At 35.4% G+C, this 16,679-nt stretch overlaps 1 protein-coding gene across 1 annotated transcript in view; it reads left to right on the top strand.

The window, feature by feature from the left end:
• The window catches only part of DOCK4 (dedicator of cytokinesis 4), a 264,454-nt gene that overhangs the window by 97,449 nt on the left and 150,326 nt on the right, over window positions 1-16,679 (top strand). The window contains exons 6-8 of the mRNA XM_067314834.1: window positions 3,273-3,421; window positions 8,927-9,011; window positions 10,654-10,805. Coding sequence (XP_067170935.1) covers window positions 3,273-3,421; window positions 8,927-9,011; window positions 10,654-10,805 — 386 coding nt within the window. The remainder of the gene's footprint in view (window positions 1-3,272; window positions 3,422-8,926; window positions 9,012-10,653; window positions 10,806-16,679) is intronic.

The following is a 16,679-nucleotide window of genomic DNA, read 5'->3' as shown; positions in this document are numbered from 1 at the left end:
ATAGTATTTTGGATGCAAACTCCCTGGACTTGCCAATTTTGAAGTATCCAACTTCAGTAGCTGCTAGTCCACTTTTCCTCTTGAAGGTTACTGCCATTTGAGTGCAAATGTTCTGAGTGCAACCTAATGTTGTTGCCTCTTCTCTGACACACAGAAACAGGGAACTGAAAGAAATTTCAAGGGATGAAAGTTGTACTCTGAACCTGCATACTGAGTCAGGATTGAATATGCTTGGACCATCACTGACAAAAGGTTTTCCATCCTCCAGCTGGAATTTGTCAAAAACTTCCAATAGTGTAAAGTCTGATCTTCCAAAGCAGCTTAGTGTGTTACGTTGTTATTTTTATGGCTACAAGGTTTTTCTAAAATCTTACATAAATCACCTTAGTTCTAGATAAGCCCAGTTAATAAGGAAAGAAATAACCTGCTATTGCCTTTCAAAAGGTTCTGGTAGGTACTGGAAGACTTACCATACCTTCCCTTAGCATTCATTTTTCTGAAAAATCTCAGTGCTGGTAACCTTCCTTCTTGTTCCAGTTGCTCTGCTTTGTACCTTTTCCAGTTTTTTTAATCCTCAACACTCAGTGCCCAAAGTTGAATCTTGTGTGTCATCTGAGGTCTTGCCAAGGCTGAGTTGAGTGGAATGGTTATTATCGTTCATAGGGACTTCACTTTGAAGTGCATTCCACGGTGAGAAATGTCGTCTTTCAGCATGAGTTGCCTTCTTCACTTGTAGTCCATAAATCCACTGTCACTTTTCTACAGTGTTGGTGCCTATTTCATTTTTTCTTGTTTTGTTTTTGTCCATTTGAATTCTTCATAGCAATAAGCATTCTGTGCTTGTCTCTTAGTGCATCTTGCAGACATTTGAATGCTTCTCCAATTTATCAAGGTCATACTGAGCTTGTCCTCTAGACCACAAGGCCAGAAAATTTCTCAGGCTTAGTTCACGATGAAAATACTGAACAGAACCAACTTAAAACACATCTCTGAAAAACTTGATATTAGATGTCTTCCTGCTGCCACAGTGAGCCTTTGATAACCACTCTTTGATATCTGTTTTTCAGCCAATTTATTTTAACTAGTTATTTTAATTATTCAACTTATTTCCCTGGTTGGAGAGACTACAACACTGCTGTTCCTCCAGACATGCACTTGGCCAGACATGCCAGTTGGTATGACATGGCCAATGCAGTAGCCATTCTGACCTCCATAGTATTTCTTGGTTGCCTTTTGAATGACTCTGTGTGATTTGGGCAATCAGTATTGGGTCTCCACAATGACATTGTTTCTGTTTTTTTGAACATTTATCATCTTCCAAAACATTAAAGAACATTTCACAACCTTTTATGATACTCAAGTCAGAGTATCTTGTTACATTTAGAGTACATCTAAATGTACTCACCTGTCTGCCTATTCTAAACAAATTATACATTTCTATATCACTGATTAGTTTTATGTAAATCACATGAAGTGATTTTCATGTGGATTTTCATGGGGGTTAGTTTTGTTGAATGGCTGAAGCATATCTGAGTATGATTGTTTTATGTGCTTAATATAAATAAATATATTAGTACACTCGCTCATCCTGGAGCAAAAAGATGATCCCCTTTGTTGACAGAACCACATCTATATAGCAAGCACAGTTGCTTGCACATCCACTTGGCATTTTGAGATACAAGTAACTTATAAACAAACAAATCTAAAGCTTTGAAGAAAAGGATGCTGTTAGATATCAAAATGTTGAGTTTAATTGGGATGTTAAATATTAGCATCTCTCTCAAATTCAGCTGAATAATTTACTTAAGCAAAGCTCAATGTCAGATACTGAAAGAAAGATACACCTTAATTTAGTATTTATTGGACTTGTGCTTTTAACTGTACAAATGAAAGCTTCATACAATAGTGTCTCATGGAAAACTGAAAACATAGTGTCAGCCTAATTCTCCATAACTTTCTTATAAAGTCTTTTCCATCTCTTGCTGCTAATTCAAGGGCTATGTGTATGAGATCTGATATTGTTTGTTTCCCTTTACTTGTAAAATTCATATATTCCTATTCTTCTCACTGAAATTTTTTTTTGGGGGGGGGAGCGGGCAACTTTTTTTTCCTTAACTACTGTTACTATTTGGTATTCAGAATACACCGTGCTTTTTTTTTCCCTGACAGAAAGCCAAAAGGAACAATAAATCAATGCCCATTTTAGCGAGTTTATGAAGTAAATGAATGTGAAATAAAAAATAATAAAGCAAAGTGTTAGAGCCTTTGGAATAAAAAAGTTATTGACAGAGTAATGATGCTTCTAAATAAATTAATTTTGGCTTTTCATGGCAATTGTGAAGGAGAAGTAGCTGAACTTTGGTTTTATGCCACTTCTTCATAGGAAGAAGGAAAAGGGAAGAGGAAGGGCTTGGGATTTTTTGACAAGAATAAGCAGAACATATCTGAATAAGAATGTGTTTTCAACATTGTGTAATACATCATTTAATGGAAACTGCAATAACTTTCTCAAGCTAAAGTTTCTTAGACAAACTATATTAAGTAAAAATAGCTTAAGTAGGTGAAGGAAGAGTTAAAATTACCACTACTATTTGTTAGGGTTTATAGGAAATGGTTTACGTGTATAACTAGTGTATAATTACATTAGAGTAGGAGGATGAGGTTTAAAAAGCAATCATATTCACATAATTTCTCCTGCTTCTCAGTTAGATGAGGCAAAACTGTCCTCTGGAAGAGATTTCTGTCTGTGTGATACTATTTATTTACAGTGGTGCATACAGTTATGTCCATGCAAGAAATAAGTTAAAACTACATTTTTAGTGCTACATGGTTAAGAGTTTAAAAGCTAGGAGGTGTTGCTTTTTGTTCTCCTTGTGTGTCTGCATTCAAATAGTCTTGAATTACATAATCGCATATCTGTTTTTGTTGGGACAGCACAGAATGAACATGCTCTTGGAATAGAATAATACTGAGATGAAACATTTTTTTGTTGCATCTTTGCCAGGTCTATCACATAAATTAGACTGTGTGAAGATGAAGCATAAGGAACTGGAGTGAAAGTGAGTGTGGTGCAAACACTGGGTCTGTGATAAGTGCTGAAATGATTGTGTGTGTGTGTGTGTGTGTGTAAATGTCACAGTAGGATGAGAAAAAAAGACCGTGACTAAGTGGAATAAGGAAGGAGTTTTCCTGATTTCCCTACCATGTATGTATTCATTAGAATTGTCAGCTTACTCAGTTGACGTAGATGCGATTATTTGTTTGTCTCGCAGAGAAATGAGGGAGATCTCTTTCACCGACTGTGGCACATAATGAATGAAATCCTAGACCTGCGAAGGCAGGTCCTTGTTGGCCATCTCACCCATGACCGAATGAAGGATGTGAAGCGACACATCACTGCTCGTCTGGATTGGGGCAATGAGTGAGTAAATATAACAATAGAAGGAAATAGTGTAATCTAATTATAATGTGGAAATTTTAGGCTCATGGTAGAGCATTGAAACAAGGAACAAGCTTCTGACAAATGTTCTGATGTCAGCTTTTCTTTTTTTTTTTTTAAGGACTTCCTTTTTTAATGTCCACCATATTTTAACAATGAAAAATGAATGACTTTCTGTATTAAAAAAAAATATATATATATATTTTTTTCTTATATGCGCCTGTGTATAGATGTATGTTTTCACACAGTAGAGGTGCTATCTGCGAGAGAACTATGTTGAAAGTTTGCAGCTTCCTGTTAAACCACTTTTAAATACACACCTGGCCAGATTCCTATATGGTGCAGTTTAGCACAGTTCCGTTGTCTTAACTGAAATTAGACTGGCTGACACTAGCTCCTTTTTGATTTGTCTCTTGTGATTCATTTAATACTTGGGCATCTCTAATATACATCTTGCTGCTAGGCTTTGTGCCTTTCTTTTGCCTGAATAGCTAAGAAAAGAGCTCTTCTGTATTCTGTTAATTTTTGATTAAAAACAAAAATAAGCAAACAAACCAGATATTTTCACATCTTTGTTTTTTAAACACCTGCTATTTCAAAAAATGTCCCTTCAGTATTACTAAATGATTAACAGAATAAAGAGTTATAGGGATAAAAAATAGCATAATGTGTGATATTGAAAATGATTTCTAAATCATTTTCCAAATATAGCTCACACTGACCTTGCTACTACCTTGCACAGTTTGGAAGGCGATAAGCTTATCGCTATTCCAGGTAGACCGCACATACGAAAAATAAGCACAGCAGGCTACTCTCCACTCAGTATTGCTACTGAAAACAGTGGTGCAGATTACCAGTGCCCTGGCATTTGCAAGGAGAATGAAAACAGACTTGACCCTCTGCTTTTGTAGCAGTGACACATCAGGCTCTTGTAATTTTTTCTTAAAGAAATGTTAGGTCTTTGTTTAAGAATGTTAGGCTTGGGCATTGCTTGGCAGCTGAGTAGTATGGACAATATGAAGACAAAAAGTGCTCACATATTGGTAACGCTGACGTGCATATATTGCTTTTGCTGCTGAGTGCTTCGAGTTTGGAAATATGAGATAAGGTGAAAGAAACTCTGCTGAACTTAATTTTTGCTGAAATATTATACATAACTTGCTTTGCAGTGCTTCCTAACTAGTAGAATTGACTATAGATTGACATTTTGGAAGCCTTTAAGTACATGGACTTGTGATTAAATTTGATAGTTGCGACTGCAGGTTAATAGTTTCTGTTGTGTCTGACAATCTTGTCTTTCTGCCATTATGTTTGTTATCTTTCACTGTTTTTTTTGCATGGAGGCCATGAAGTTTATACAAGGATTGTTTTGTAATCTTTTTACAGAATTCTAAGGCTTCATCAAAAGCCTGGTGAAGTAAATGAGAATCTTTCCTTTCGATTCTACTGGGTTTTAGATTAGGTGCCTACTTCAGAGTGTATCTATATTAAAAAAAAAAATTGAAGTACTTCCTGTTTTTTTCTGGGAAAGGAACAGTGGAAGAAAAAAACATGGAAGAAAGCAGAGCAGATAGATGTTCTGTTATATGCATTATAACAGAATTAGGAGGAAGAAGCATGAGAATAGGGAAAAAAAAGTCTTTGTGTGGACATGTTGTTCTACATTTTGTTTAAATTATCTCTTTTTCAAAAAATGACTAATTGTGTTTTAACCTGGAGAAATGGGAAAAGTAAAAGAAGGAATATCTTTATTCATAACGGACTCAGTCCTCCTGCAGTTTTGCTGAGAGCCTTTGCTTCAAGTACTTCAACAAAAATAGCTCAAATAGAGATGTTATTGGGTATTCGTTTTGTTATTTCCTGCATCTACATTCCCCTCACCTATCTCGGGTTAAAGACTTGGTTTTCTTTAGGAAGATACTGGTTTTACTTGAATAGAAGTAATACAATACGACAATTCCTGGAGAATTGCTGTAGGGTCTCACCTTTTATTTAGTCTGATTTTGGAGTTGAAGGATCATGGGGCCTTTTGCTTAGATCTAGCAGGCTACTTTGCTAGATGTCTGCGAAAGGAAGGGCAAGAGTAAGATTGCTTATTTTAGGAGTCATAGGAGTCTCCAATTTGCCTCACAGTCCACTATATTGAGGGACTAGCATTATTAAGATTGGTGTTTTATATGGCCACGAGGACAACAAACGTTTCATTTCTTTGATCATCTTGTGAGAAAACAAGTTGAACTTTGGAAAGGTAATTAAACTAAAACAGGCAAGTAAACTAATCTCCTAAAGTATATAAAAATCCCCTCCTATTAAAGTAGTAGCTATCATACCAGAACAGGCCAATAACCTGATATAGGCTGATATACTGCTTAGAGCAGTGCTCTGTACCTTATTCTATAGGAAACATTTTCTATAAACTGTATGGCTGTACATACAGTAATACAGAAGTTGGGAAGTTCGAATCAACCTTTGAAAGAGATAGACTTGATCTTCAAAGCATGTCACCAGACTACACTCGAGTCACTATAACTTTCATTGTAGAAATAAATGTTCTTAGTAGGGATAAACGTGATTCAGATCTCATCTCTACTATTTTTTCCCTGACTCTGTGGGTATGGACCTTCAATTTACTAAACCAGTCTTTCTTGCCAGAATACTGATTGCCCCCATTTGAAACAAACAAACAAGAAACCTACCCCAGATTCTGTTCTAATAAACACAAGCTGTTGACTTAAATTTATTTGCTGTGGTCCATCCAATGCCCTTAATTCTGATTTTGGCAAGGATCTACTGCATTGCCAACAGGAGAGGTCACCATGGGGGATTTTATGAGGGGAACATCTGTCCTCTGAGATCCTAACCCAACTATCAAATCTGAGTTGATTTTGAGCCAGTGCTTGGAAGTCGGACAAGATGCCATAAGTTAAAAATGATCCCAGTTTGCTTTCTTTTGTCCTCTCAGTCTTTTTAAGGGAACAGTGTCCTCAGCAACTGTTGCTCTGTTTGAAAAGAAATGACCTTGTTTCGTTTGTGGGACCACTAAGAGCAAAATTAAGCTTCTTCCAACAGAGAAATTTATTGTTATGAAGGAAACTCAAAACATCCACAAAATCAAATGTGGATGCAAGTTTGGGGCAAAAATGTAGAACAGCTGTAACTGCTTTCAGAAATAACTGCTTCAAAGAGGACAAGAAAGAGAAATTTGGTCTTTGCCTCAGCTTTTTAAGTCTGCAAGTGGGAAGGCTTTTGCAATACTTCTGGACTTAGAAAGCCTGTTCAGGATGTTCTGCCTGCCACAGTCTATCAAACGTGCACAAACACGTAATATAGCAGCACTGTAAATGCTTTGCACCTATTTGTGCTGGTGGCAGAGTGAAATCTATTACACAGATGCTATGCATACTCTCACTATACTGTTTTCTCTCAGTCAGATTATTTATTTAGTGTAGTAAGTAGCAGAAATGATACCACAGCCAGTTTTACCAGGCATCACTTTTTGTTGGTCATCTCCCAAGTCATTTAAATGTACCTTGGCTTTCTTCTGTGGCGATATCTTCAATATTCATAAACTAACCTTATAATCATTTCATTAAGATCTCCTGTATAAATAGTGTTCTGTTTTTAGAATAAATTTTAGTATTCTTTACTTGAGAATTCAATTCCCATAGAGGGTAAGTAGATGTACAGTACTTCTTAGTTTTCCACTAAATATTGGATATAGCTGTTATTCAAAATTCTTGATAGAAACTATAAAAGCATAACAGGACTGGCACAAACTGTCCAAAAAGTAATCTTGATTTGGGTAACTCTTAAAAACAATCAAACAAAACCACTTCATTAGCTTTAAATGTATTTTATTTGCTTAATAATATCATGTTTATCTTGTATTCCAGCATATGAGTGAAAGTAATATAATTCATAATAGGGGTTTATTGAAAGCTTTCTGCAGTGTGAGGCATTAAGTGTTTTACAGAGATAGCTTAAAACCAGAACAAATACCATTATATGTAGCCACTGTATGCAATTACAGCTTACTTTACATAAATGAGTACTGCTCTGATGGCATCCTTTTTTCTAAAAGGTGTTAATTCAAGCAAAATTTTGCAACTTTTCCACTTGGAGGAGGTGAGGTGAGATGGATCATGTTAGAAATGGTAGAACAAACTGAAGCCTTCCCCCCACACCCAAATCCCTATGTGTGAAGGAGCTTGTCAAATGTTACTTGCTGGCTGTTTTGCAGAATGACAGAGAAAAATCTTATTTTAAAAATCTAATGTTAATCATATTTTTTAAATCTTTCTGTCTTACTCACCTCTTCTCCCCCTGTTTTCACTCCCTATAATTCCATTTCTCTGAGACCAGTGTGATAAATTCGTTCTTTAACAATTATTGAAATGTTTGCATCAAATGCCAAATATTACAAAGCTTTGAGTAGATAATCATTAGTAACTTATTTGACAAGGTTAGAATATTTTTTGTAATGTCAGGGGACAAGCAAGCTTTCTGGGCTAGGCGGAGGGAGGGATGTCAGAATTCAGTGTCCTTTCTTGTCCCTAAAAGTGCTTGGGGGGACTTTCATTAAAAAAGGAAAAGGGAGATTTACTCTCACTTATTACCCTCATAATGAGTTTTCTTCTTGCATGCTTCCCAAGCATTTGGGTCCTATTTCCAAAGTGTTTTCTTCAACCTATATTTTATTCAGTTAAACTCTGATTAAATTAAAAAATCTTCAACAATAGAATTATTAACTGAATGTTAGGGCTTTCTGCAGCTATTGTTATCTGAAAGCCTGAATACCTAACACAGCAGAAGAACCATCGCCTTAGAATCTTGTGCTAATGAAAGGGAAGTGTGGTGGCTTTTGAGAGGTCATCTGTTTCTACCCTTTCAAATCTTTTTTCAAAACTTTCTGATCTTTCAAGTTTTTCTGAAGTCAGCAGAAGGGGTCAGACCAGCCCTTGTTTTCTTAGTCTTATTTTCAGCACAGCAGCAAGCAGTTAAATTATATTCCTGTTGATTCAAGTGTATTTCATTATTGAATTCAGGGGATACAGCAGGAGCTTTGCCATCTAGGCCAAACTAAAAATAAACTGCTGTTTGGGCATTTGATTTCTTTTTGTATTCTTTTTGGGGCTGTCATCCAAAATGACAATGCTAGTACGACTCAACTCATACTATCTCTGCAATAAGTAAGCTGAAGGCATGAAATGTAAAACAAAAATTGGAGAAGAACTATTCTGATAATCTTGCAAAGTGAAGAAGAGGGAGGAGTCATCCATGAACAGTGAATGCAACCAGAAAAAATGCGTCAAAAAAGTATTGTAGAATACCAGTTAACATTTACATTGTTAGAAGGAATGTTTTTGTTAAATATGAATAGAAGTAATAAGCTATATTTCTTAATTTATTGCCTTTGTATGAAGAGGCTAATTACTTACTGTTATTCCACATGCCTTACATCTCATTATTTCTACTTTTCTTGTATAGACAACTGGGACTTGACTTGGTTCCAAGAAAAGAATATGCTATGGTGGATCCTGAAGAGATCAGCATTACAGAGCTCTATAGGCTGGTATGTGAATGTAATTTCACAGCAACTTTCTTCTACTTAATTGAAAATACTTTTTTTATTCAATACATTGGCATTTGATAATGTAATGGGTGTTACTATGATATAAGAAGATTTCTTTTTAGCAATTATACCTACTTCTATAGAGATGTTTTGATTTGATATCAAGTCTGTGTGTTTATGCATGTGCCTTCAACATATTATTTGTTAATAGTTCTATTTTCAGATGTACTATTAAAATTACGAAGCGTTAGCATGAATTCAATCATCAATAAAAGCTTATGAGACAGTTTTTCATTAGTGCTTTAACTGGTCTGTAAGTCCTGTTAGGTAAGATTAGTGAAAAAGTAATAATATACTCGTGGTACAAGTGCTGTCACTGTTAATCGTACTGGCCTACTGGTCTATTCAACTGCGTTAGTGGATGTCAGTTAAAGTGAAGAAGACAGTTCTCCTTTGGATGTGTACGTTTGTTTTGATGTAATGAAAACAGTCCTGATATTTCTTATTCCATTTTAATCTTCACTGAGGTCTAAGAAAACTCTCTAATTCATTTCTCTGAGCTTTAGCTCCCATTTAAGTACTGCTGCAGTTACAGTAATACATTTCTGAGCTTTATTTGTTTAAGACTAAACTTGTATTTAAACTATGCTAACTCGTGTGTATTTAAATGTATAATATAGAATAAAGCAAAATAAGATTGCTATGATTTGCTGTGGAGCTGAAATTATATACTAGATCATTTTTAACTGCTTATTTTGATAACTTATATTGTCAAGTCTAATAGCAGTAATTTGTTCACTCTAGAATCAATATACCTTTGGGCAGGTCATTCTCAAAGTTCAAAGTCACATGCAATCGTAAGGAGTCCTGTTTATGCACTAGATGAAATACAGGAGGAATGAGGAACCATTAATCATGAGAAGAAACACACAGAGGAAGAATAACTCAGAAAATTAATGATGAAACTCAGAGTGCACTTTCAAAAATACATATTAAAAAAACCCAAGAAAACCTCAATTTGAAGGCCAAGTAACTTAGAAAATTGCAATTTAAAGTAACTTTTAGTGCAAAGTAAGAGAGAGGTGCTACAGCTTAATATTTTGTTATTAAACGATGTTTCAAGTGGTAAAGTTATAAATTGTAAAGTCAGATCAAGAGAATTCAGGAACTTCAACATAGCAGTCTGCCAAAGATTATAGAATATATAAGTAATTTTTTTCATTTTAAAAATACTGCTATTTAGTTTTTTGCAAAAGCACTTTTGTGTGTTTGAATCCTAAAATAGCAGATCATTAACTATTTAAATCAGTTTTAAAATACAACATTGTTACAGTACCAACATTTAAAGTGACTTGGAATTCTTATCATAGAAAAAGGGTACGCTTTTAGAGGTTACTGTTTTTTCCCAGAAGTAAGTATAACCCAGTGTAACACTGGCAAAGTCACTTGCCTGGGTTCTGCTTCTCGTATACAAAAAAAAAGAAAAAAAAACCCTGTTGTTATAATTGAATACTGAATTAAAAATTAGAAATTTGGGAGTAAGCAAGTAGTCCAGTATTAGGTGGTTTTTTTTTTTTTAATTATCTCTTGTTATGAGATTTTTATGACTGGTTCAAACTGGCCGCTTTGGTGGTATCTTTAGATGGAGCATCGTCATCGAAAGAAAGACACACCAGTACCGGCCAGTAGCCACCATCTTTTTGTTCAGATGAAGAGTTTAATGTGTTCCAATTTGGGAGAGGAACTGGAAGTAATCTTCTCGCTCTTTGATAGTAAAGAAAATCGCCCAATCAGGTAACACATGATTTTTTTCACTGAAATACTGATTTTTATATAAGTGTTGTCAATGCGTGCTGTGTGTTTTGATCCAAGTATTAAATTTCACATTTAGAAACACACAGAAGATTGTTTTAATACAGGACACTTTTTTGATGCTTTTTGTAATTCAGTTATACTTAATAGTTTGTTGTTCCATTCTAGGTTTAAATAATTTTTTTTTCTCCCCCTTGTTTACCTGTTTCAATTCTCAGTTTTGTTTCTGTGTGGGAACGTGTATACATGTATGCATACAAGTGGATATTAGTTCTGTGACCCAAAGATCATTTTTCAACATCTATTTTCTTCTCACCTAGTCAGTGCACATTCAAAACTGTTGAATTTCCAGCAACTGGAACTGTTGCTTCCTCTGTAACATTTAAAAAGATGAATTCTCCTAGGTACACGAGATTGGAAGGCTGCCCTCAGTCAGTGAATTAAGAATCTTTTTATAATGGGAGCCTGCAGTTCAATGAGGAAGAACCTGTTCTATAGTGAAGCAATTAATCCTGATTTCAAATTCATTTAGGTTTTTTGGCCTCTTTCAGCTGGGAGCTGATCCTCTAACCATTCTTTTTGTTTGTCCTAAAGCTGAAATACTGAACAAGCCCTCATAATCTTTTAATTTTTAGATGTTCAGTAGTTACCTCTATTACCAGCATGTCTCTGGCCAAGAGAGAGGACCTGGGAGTGAACAGGAGTGGAACTGTTATATGCTTAGTAAATATGAGCACAGGAGGAGAGTGAGGTTAGTGGAAGAGCCATACAAGTTCCATTTGAGAAATAGGTCAAGAAGATTGAACCAGCCATACCAGCACTAAATGCTTGTGCACTGGTGGTGGGAGGCTGGCTTGAAGGCTCCCACTCGGAATCTGCTGCTGATAGTCACTATACTCTTTTCTGCTTTCCTCGCTGTAGAAAGAATATATTTGGGAGGCAGCAAACATCTTTGTTGTGCTTTAAGACTGGCCATTGAAAGAATGGAAGACTTGCTTTGAAGCAAAAAAACACTTTAGATGAGACAGCTCACAAATGCACTGAAAGAAATATAAGCCACTTCTCTGAGCCTAATAGGGTAATAAGTGTTACTCCAAATGCATACAAAACCAAAGATTTGTAATAATTGTCTTTTTATATATGGCAATAGGAATTTGGAGGCCCACGGGGAAATTGGTTGAAATTGGACAAAATGTCTGTGGTTTGTAGATGGGCAAGATAACTAGCTGCTACTTTGACTGAAGGCACAAAAATGTGCTGCCTTGTAGATTCTAATATAGTGTTTGTTGTTCATCTAATTTGACAAAAAATCATTTTTATTGTTAATGAAATCATAAGCAACTAGGATAACAGCTGCTAAATACTGACATTTGATTCAGAGCTACACTTTGAACGTTAGTCACCAAAAAACAGTTTACTGTTGTTTCTGAGGATGGACCTTGACAGAAAACAATTTGGGTGTTATGGATTGCTGAAAACAAGGTTATGGCAGTAGTGGTGGTATGAAAGCAAGTGGATTGGATTTCATGTTCACATGAAAGCACAAATTCTAGAGCTGTTTGTCACATGCTTGCTGTGGTCTGACCTTAGTTATTGATTCCTGACTCCAGTGTGTGTTTGCAGCTGCCTTATTATGTGTGAACTTCCTCATCCCATTACCGACAAACCTTGAAGCAGCATGTTGTCATGAATCCAAACTGCCTTCAGAGCAAGGGAGGAATAACAAGATGAACTTTGTGAAGGCAGTTTGCTACCATCTGTAAAACACCCTCCTTTTCTCTCCCCAAAGAAACCCGGCAAGAAATGAGCAGAAATTCCTCAACACGCTGAAAAAACTAAAACCAATAGAGTTTTCACAAGAACAAATGAAATATAAGACGTATCTGTATAACAGGATTAACTGGAATGCAAAAGTGTCCAAGCTGGAAATTTGTGTGTTTTTCCTAGACCATGTAAGCAAGTCTGGAGTCTTGCATACATATTGTGTGCACAGCGATATGGTATGAGATACATTTTTCATTTAATACAGATTGACAAGATATTTCAGAGGTCTTTAGGCCCTTGCTACAGCTGAAATAAACAGCCTCTCTCAGAAGGGAGGTGTGTGAGAAGACTGTGTGTGTGCTCCTCAGCTACTGCAGTACAGGCATTGCCATAAAAGCCCCAGCCTACTGGCAATAGTATGCCAAGTTCTGAACTGCAACATTGCATGCTACTCTGCTGATTTCTGGTGAGATGGTGGGTCAAAGAGCTGTGCGTAGCAATGCCTTAAGGTCTGTCACAACTAGCTGTGTGATTTGTCTGTTGCATTCCTGAGTAACTGTCTTGTGAGTTGTGGTCCACTAGAAAAATACAATGAAAATAATAGATGAAACTCTTGTTAATAGCACAGATGCAGTTAAGGAACTAAACATGTTAATTCACTTCCTGAAACACAAAGATCTTTGATTAAGAATAGAAGAATATGAACATACGTAACTTGAAATGAATTGCTTCAATTTGTTGATTATGGTATTAGACTTCTTGGGTTTTTTATTTCTTTGGGCTTTGTTGGTTTTTACCTCACATTTCAGTTCTGCAACCACTATACATGTACTAAGCTTTCCTCAGGTGTGCAATTCTGCTTGTTTTAATTAGGCTATTTGAATGCATAATGTTAAGTAGAAGCTCACAGGTATTGCTCTATCTAGCTGTATATTCCTGCACAGGTTGTAAGGAAAGTTTTCATTAACTGAGTATTTAAATATTACAGATAAGACAATGTCATTTTTACTTCTATGTATGAAACAATTTGATCTTGTGATAGTCACTTTGCAGAATTTGCAGCTGTTGTTTTTTTTCTAATCTAATGAAATCTAGAATAGCTTTGAAAGGGTTTGATCTTTATCTTCCTTTATTTTGAAATTATCCAAGTTATTGCTATTATTGATAATAATGTGGTTAATGTTACCTTATGCAAAAGTCTGAGCTTTGAAAACAAAAGATGCTTGATAACATTGGGAATGTATGTTTTAATATTATATAAAAGTGCAAAAATAAGTTTGTCCTTAGGTCACAGTAAAGTTGTAGTTTTCTTCATGTTTAGAACTGACAAGATTTATGGAATAGCCATTGAACAATGAAAGGTAATGAAAGATTTTTTTCTGCTGCTGCAGCTAAAGATTCCCTCTGAAAAAAGCATACCATAGCAACTGAGTCAAATCAAGCTTATAAGCAGAAATCAGAATGTGTTAACAGTTTTTGTATTTGACTTAGTGGGACTAGAATTGAGTGTCTCATACAAAAATATAAATTCATGAAATGTTAATGCCAGATTCAAAGAACTGTTTGTATATAATGTAGAGTGAAGTTTAGATATTGAAAATCCAAACCTTGATTCTAAATATCAGCACACAGGTGTGTGTGGGGGGGGTTGCTTGCTTGCTTGCTTGCTTTCTTCCTTCCTTCCTTTCTTTTTTTTTTTCCTCCCCCCCTCTCCCCCTTTTTATTTCTTTTCTGGAAAAGCTCCCAGGAACTAAGTTCAATATGTATTCCTGGCAGGGTTGGATTCTAATGGAATGCAATATTGGTCACTGCTTGTCTTTGAAGAGACAACCAGAAGAGGAATAAGGGAGTAGTAATTGATGGAGTTCCTTTCACACTTTCTACAATATCTTAGTGGTGATTGCTCTAGCTAATAAGAGACAATCTGTACTCCCTGGGTGGTAGGAAATGTGGGTTTGAATATTTGAAGGCAGAGTAGGAAACTGAGCATGGGTCTTTCTTTTCTTAGAGAAAGGTCCAAGCAATTAATATAATTCTCTTCACCAACACATCCCCTTGTTCCTCTTAAAATGAACAAACAGACAAAAAAACCCCAAATGCTCACTGCACACTCTGTATTTAAATGAGTATGTGCCCACCATCACTTTTTCTTTCTCTAATTGTGCTTCATTAGAAAAGAACTGGTCCTGGAAGAACAGGTAGTCCATCCTTGGGGCAGGGGAAGGGATGCTTTCAGTCTCTGGGTCTGAGTAGGTGGAGGACTCTTCCTGTAGTCGTGAGTGAGATGCCAAGTTTAAGAAATATGCCAGTGCTTAGCATCTTAGACTTAAAGACTGGAATTCAGCTTCAAAGACATCTTAACTTAAGGTCTCTTTGTGAATTACATGTCTTGGTTCCTGTTACAGTTCATGGAGATCTAGTTATAGTCAGTGAAGCCTAGAAAGTGATTCAGCTGATGAAATGTTAGTGTCTACTTTAGGGTATGTTGAATAGCTCTTTAGAATCCATAGAGTGTATTGATTAAAGAGCTGTTCAGCATACCCTGAAGTAGTTTTGAGCTGAATCCATCCTATTTCTCTCCTGTTTTTTATGCGACTATTTTGGATCTCATTAAGGTTTGAGACTTCAAATTCAGAGAAGGAGTTGATGCTAGATTCATAAATGATATAGATACTTAATATTAGATATCTGACTTCTAGCAATTAGATCCTCAGAGGGGAATCTGTAAGGAGAAGCACTGTGAATTTGCTCTTACAATGTTTGCAAAGAATTTAGAGTAGGTGAATGAAAAATACCTGATATGTGCAAAACTGATATATGCAAATTACTACTGTTGTTTCAGGATATATTGAAAATGTACTGTTGATAAAGAAATCATTGTCTGTGTGACTTTTTCATTATGGTTGTAGTAGGCAATGTACATGTTTAAGGGATACTGTTCTAATTTAACAGAGAAATTAATCCTCTCATGATATGTGACCTAACAGTGCCTTTCTAGTGTTTTATCTATTAAAACGAGTAGGAAATGGAAATTAAACCCATAAAACCATTGAAACCATTTTTTCTGATTTTTATAATATATCTTACCATTCTTTTAGTGCTTGGAATATAAAAGGAAAAATTATAATTACATTATTCTCAAGTAAATAATTTTTCATCTTAACAGCATGGACAAATACTGACAATATTCAGAACATCTACAAAGAATTAGATAATATGTTTTTCAGGTGAGATGTGGGAAACTGAGGTGTAGAAATGGGATTTTTCAACTTGCCCAAAGAAATCTGATGTCAGCTAATGACAAAAATTCAGTGGATGGTAGTTTTTCGACCCTCAAACTTAATAACTGAGGATTTCTCTAGATTGGTTGTAGCTAACTTAGTGATCAACATCCACTTTGGGCAACAGAGATCTTTCTATTGACTTCAGTAGGCAATGGATAAATGTTCTTTTGTTTGGGATCACTGCCTTGCTGTTAATAGGAATCCTGCCATTTGTTTTAATAGGTCTGGGATAGTACTTTTCTCAAGGCTATTTGTTGATGGAAATTCCTACTAAAAATAAATATTTCTAATTTTGTTGGTGTCAACAATAACATCAGTTCTGCTATATTAAAGTAGATGTAATACTAAAATGTGGATTTATTTATAGCATTATTATTATTAATCCACAGTAGTAATATTACTTTGCAGAGTGTTTATGTATATATATATAATTATATTAATGTGTGTTTTCACACTTCAAAAAACTCCCATTTTCTTGGACACAAACATTTCATACTACATTTTTGGAAAAGCAAGTATGGAAATAAGAAAACTGTCGAATTTTGTTCTTGGTATTGAAGTATTTGAATCTGATGGCATGCTTATACATTTGATGCATCAAACTGCAGTTGTAAGTCATTCATTTTCTGCTTAATTGGTTCATATTCCTTTCACTCGACTGTGTGTACACATTATGTATTTTCTAGCTTACTAACTGCTAGGAATAATACTTGTTATCACTTGAATTAACAATGAACAGTTCAAGTTATCCACTGATGACTCCTATGAGTTTTCCTTGGTGGTTTCTTGCATATAGTTCCATCTGCCT

The sequence above is a fragment of the Apteryx mantelli genome, chromosome 1, assembly GCF_036417845.1.
Source record: "Apteryx mantelli isolate bAptMan1 chromosome 1, bAptMan1.hap1, whole genome shotgun sequence".
In the NCBI taxonomy this organism is placed as follows: Eukaryota; Metazoa; Chordata; class Aves; order Apterygiformes; family Apterygidae; genus Apteryx; species Apteryx mantelli.
The sequence above is the reverse complement of the archived record's forward strand: the minus strand, read 5'-3'. Positions and strand labels throughout refer to the sequence as shown.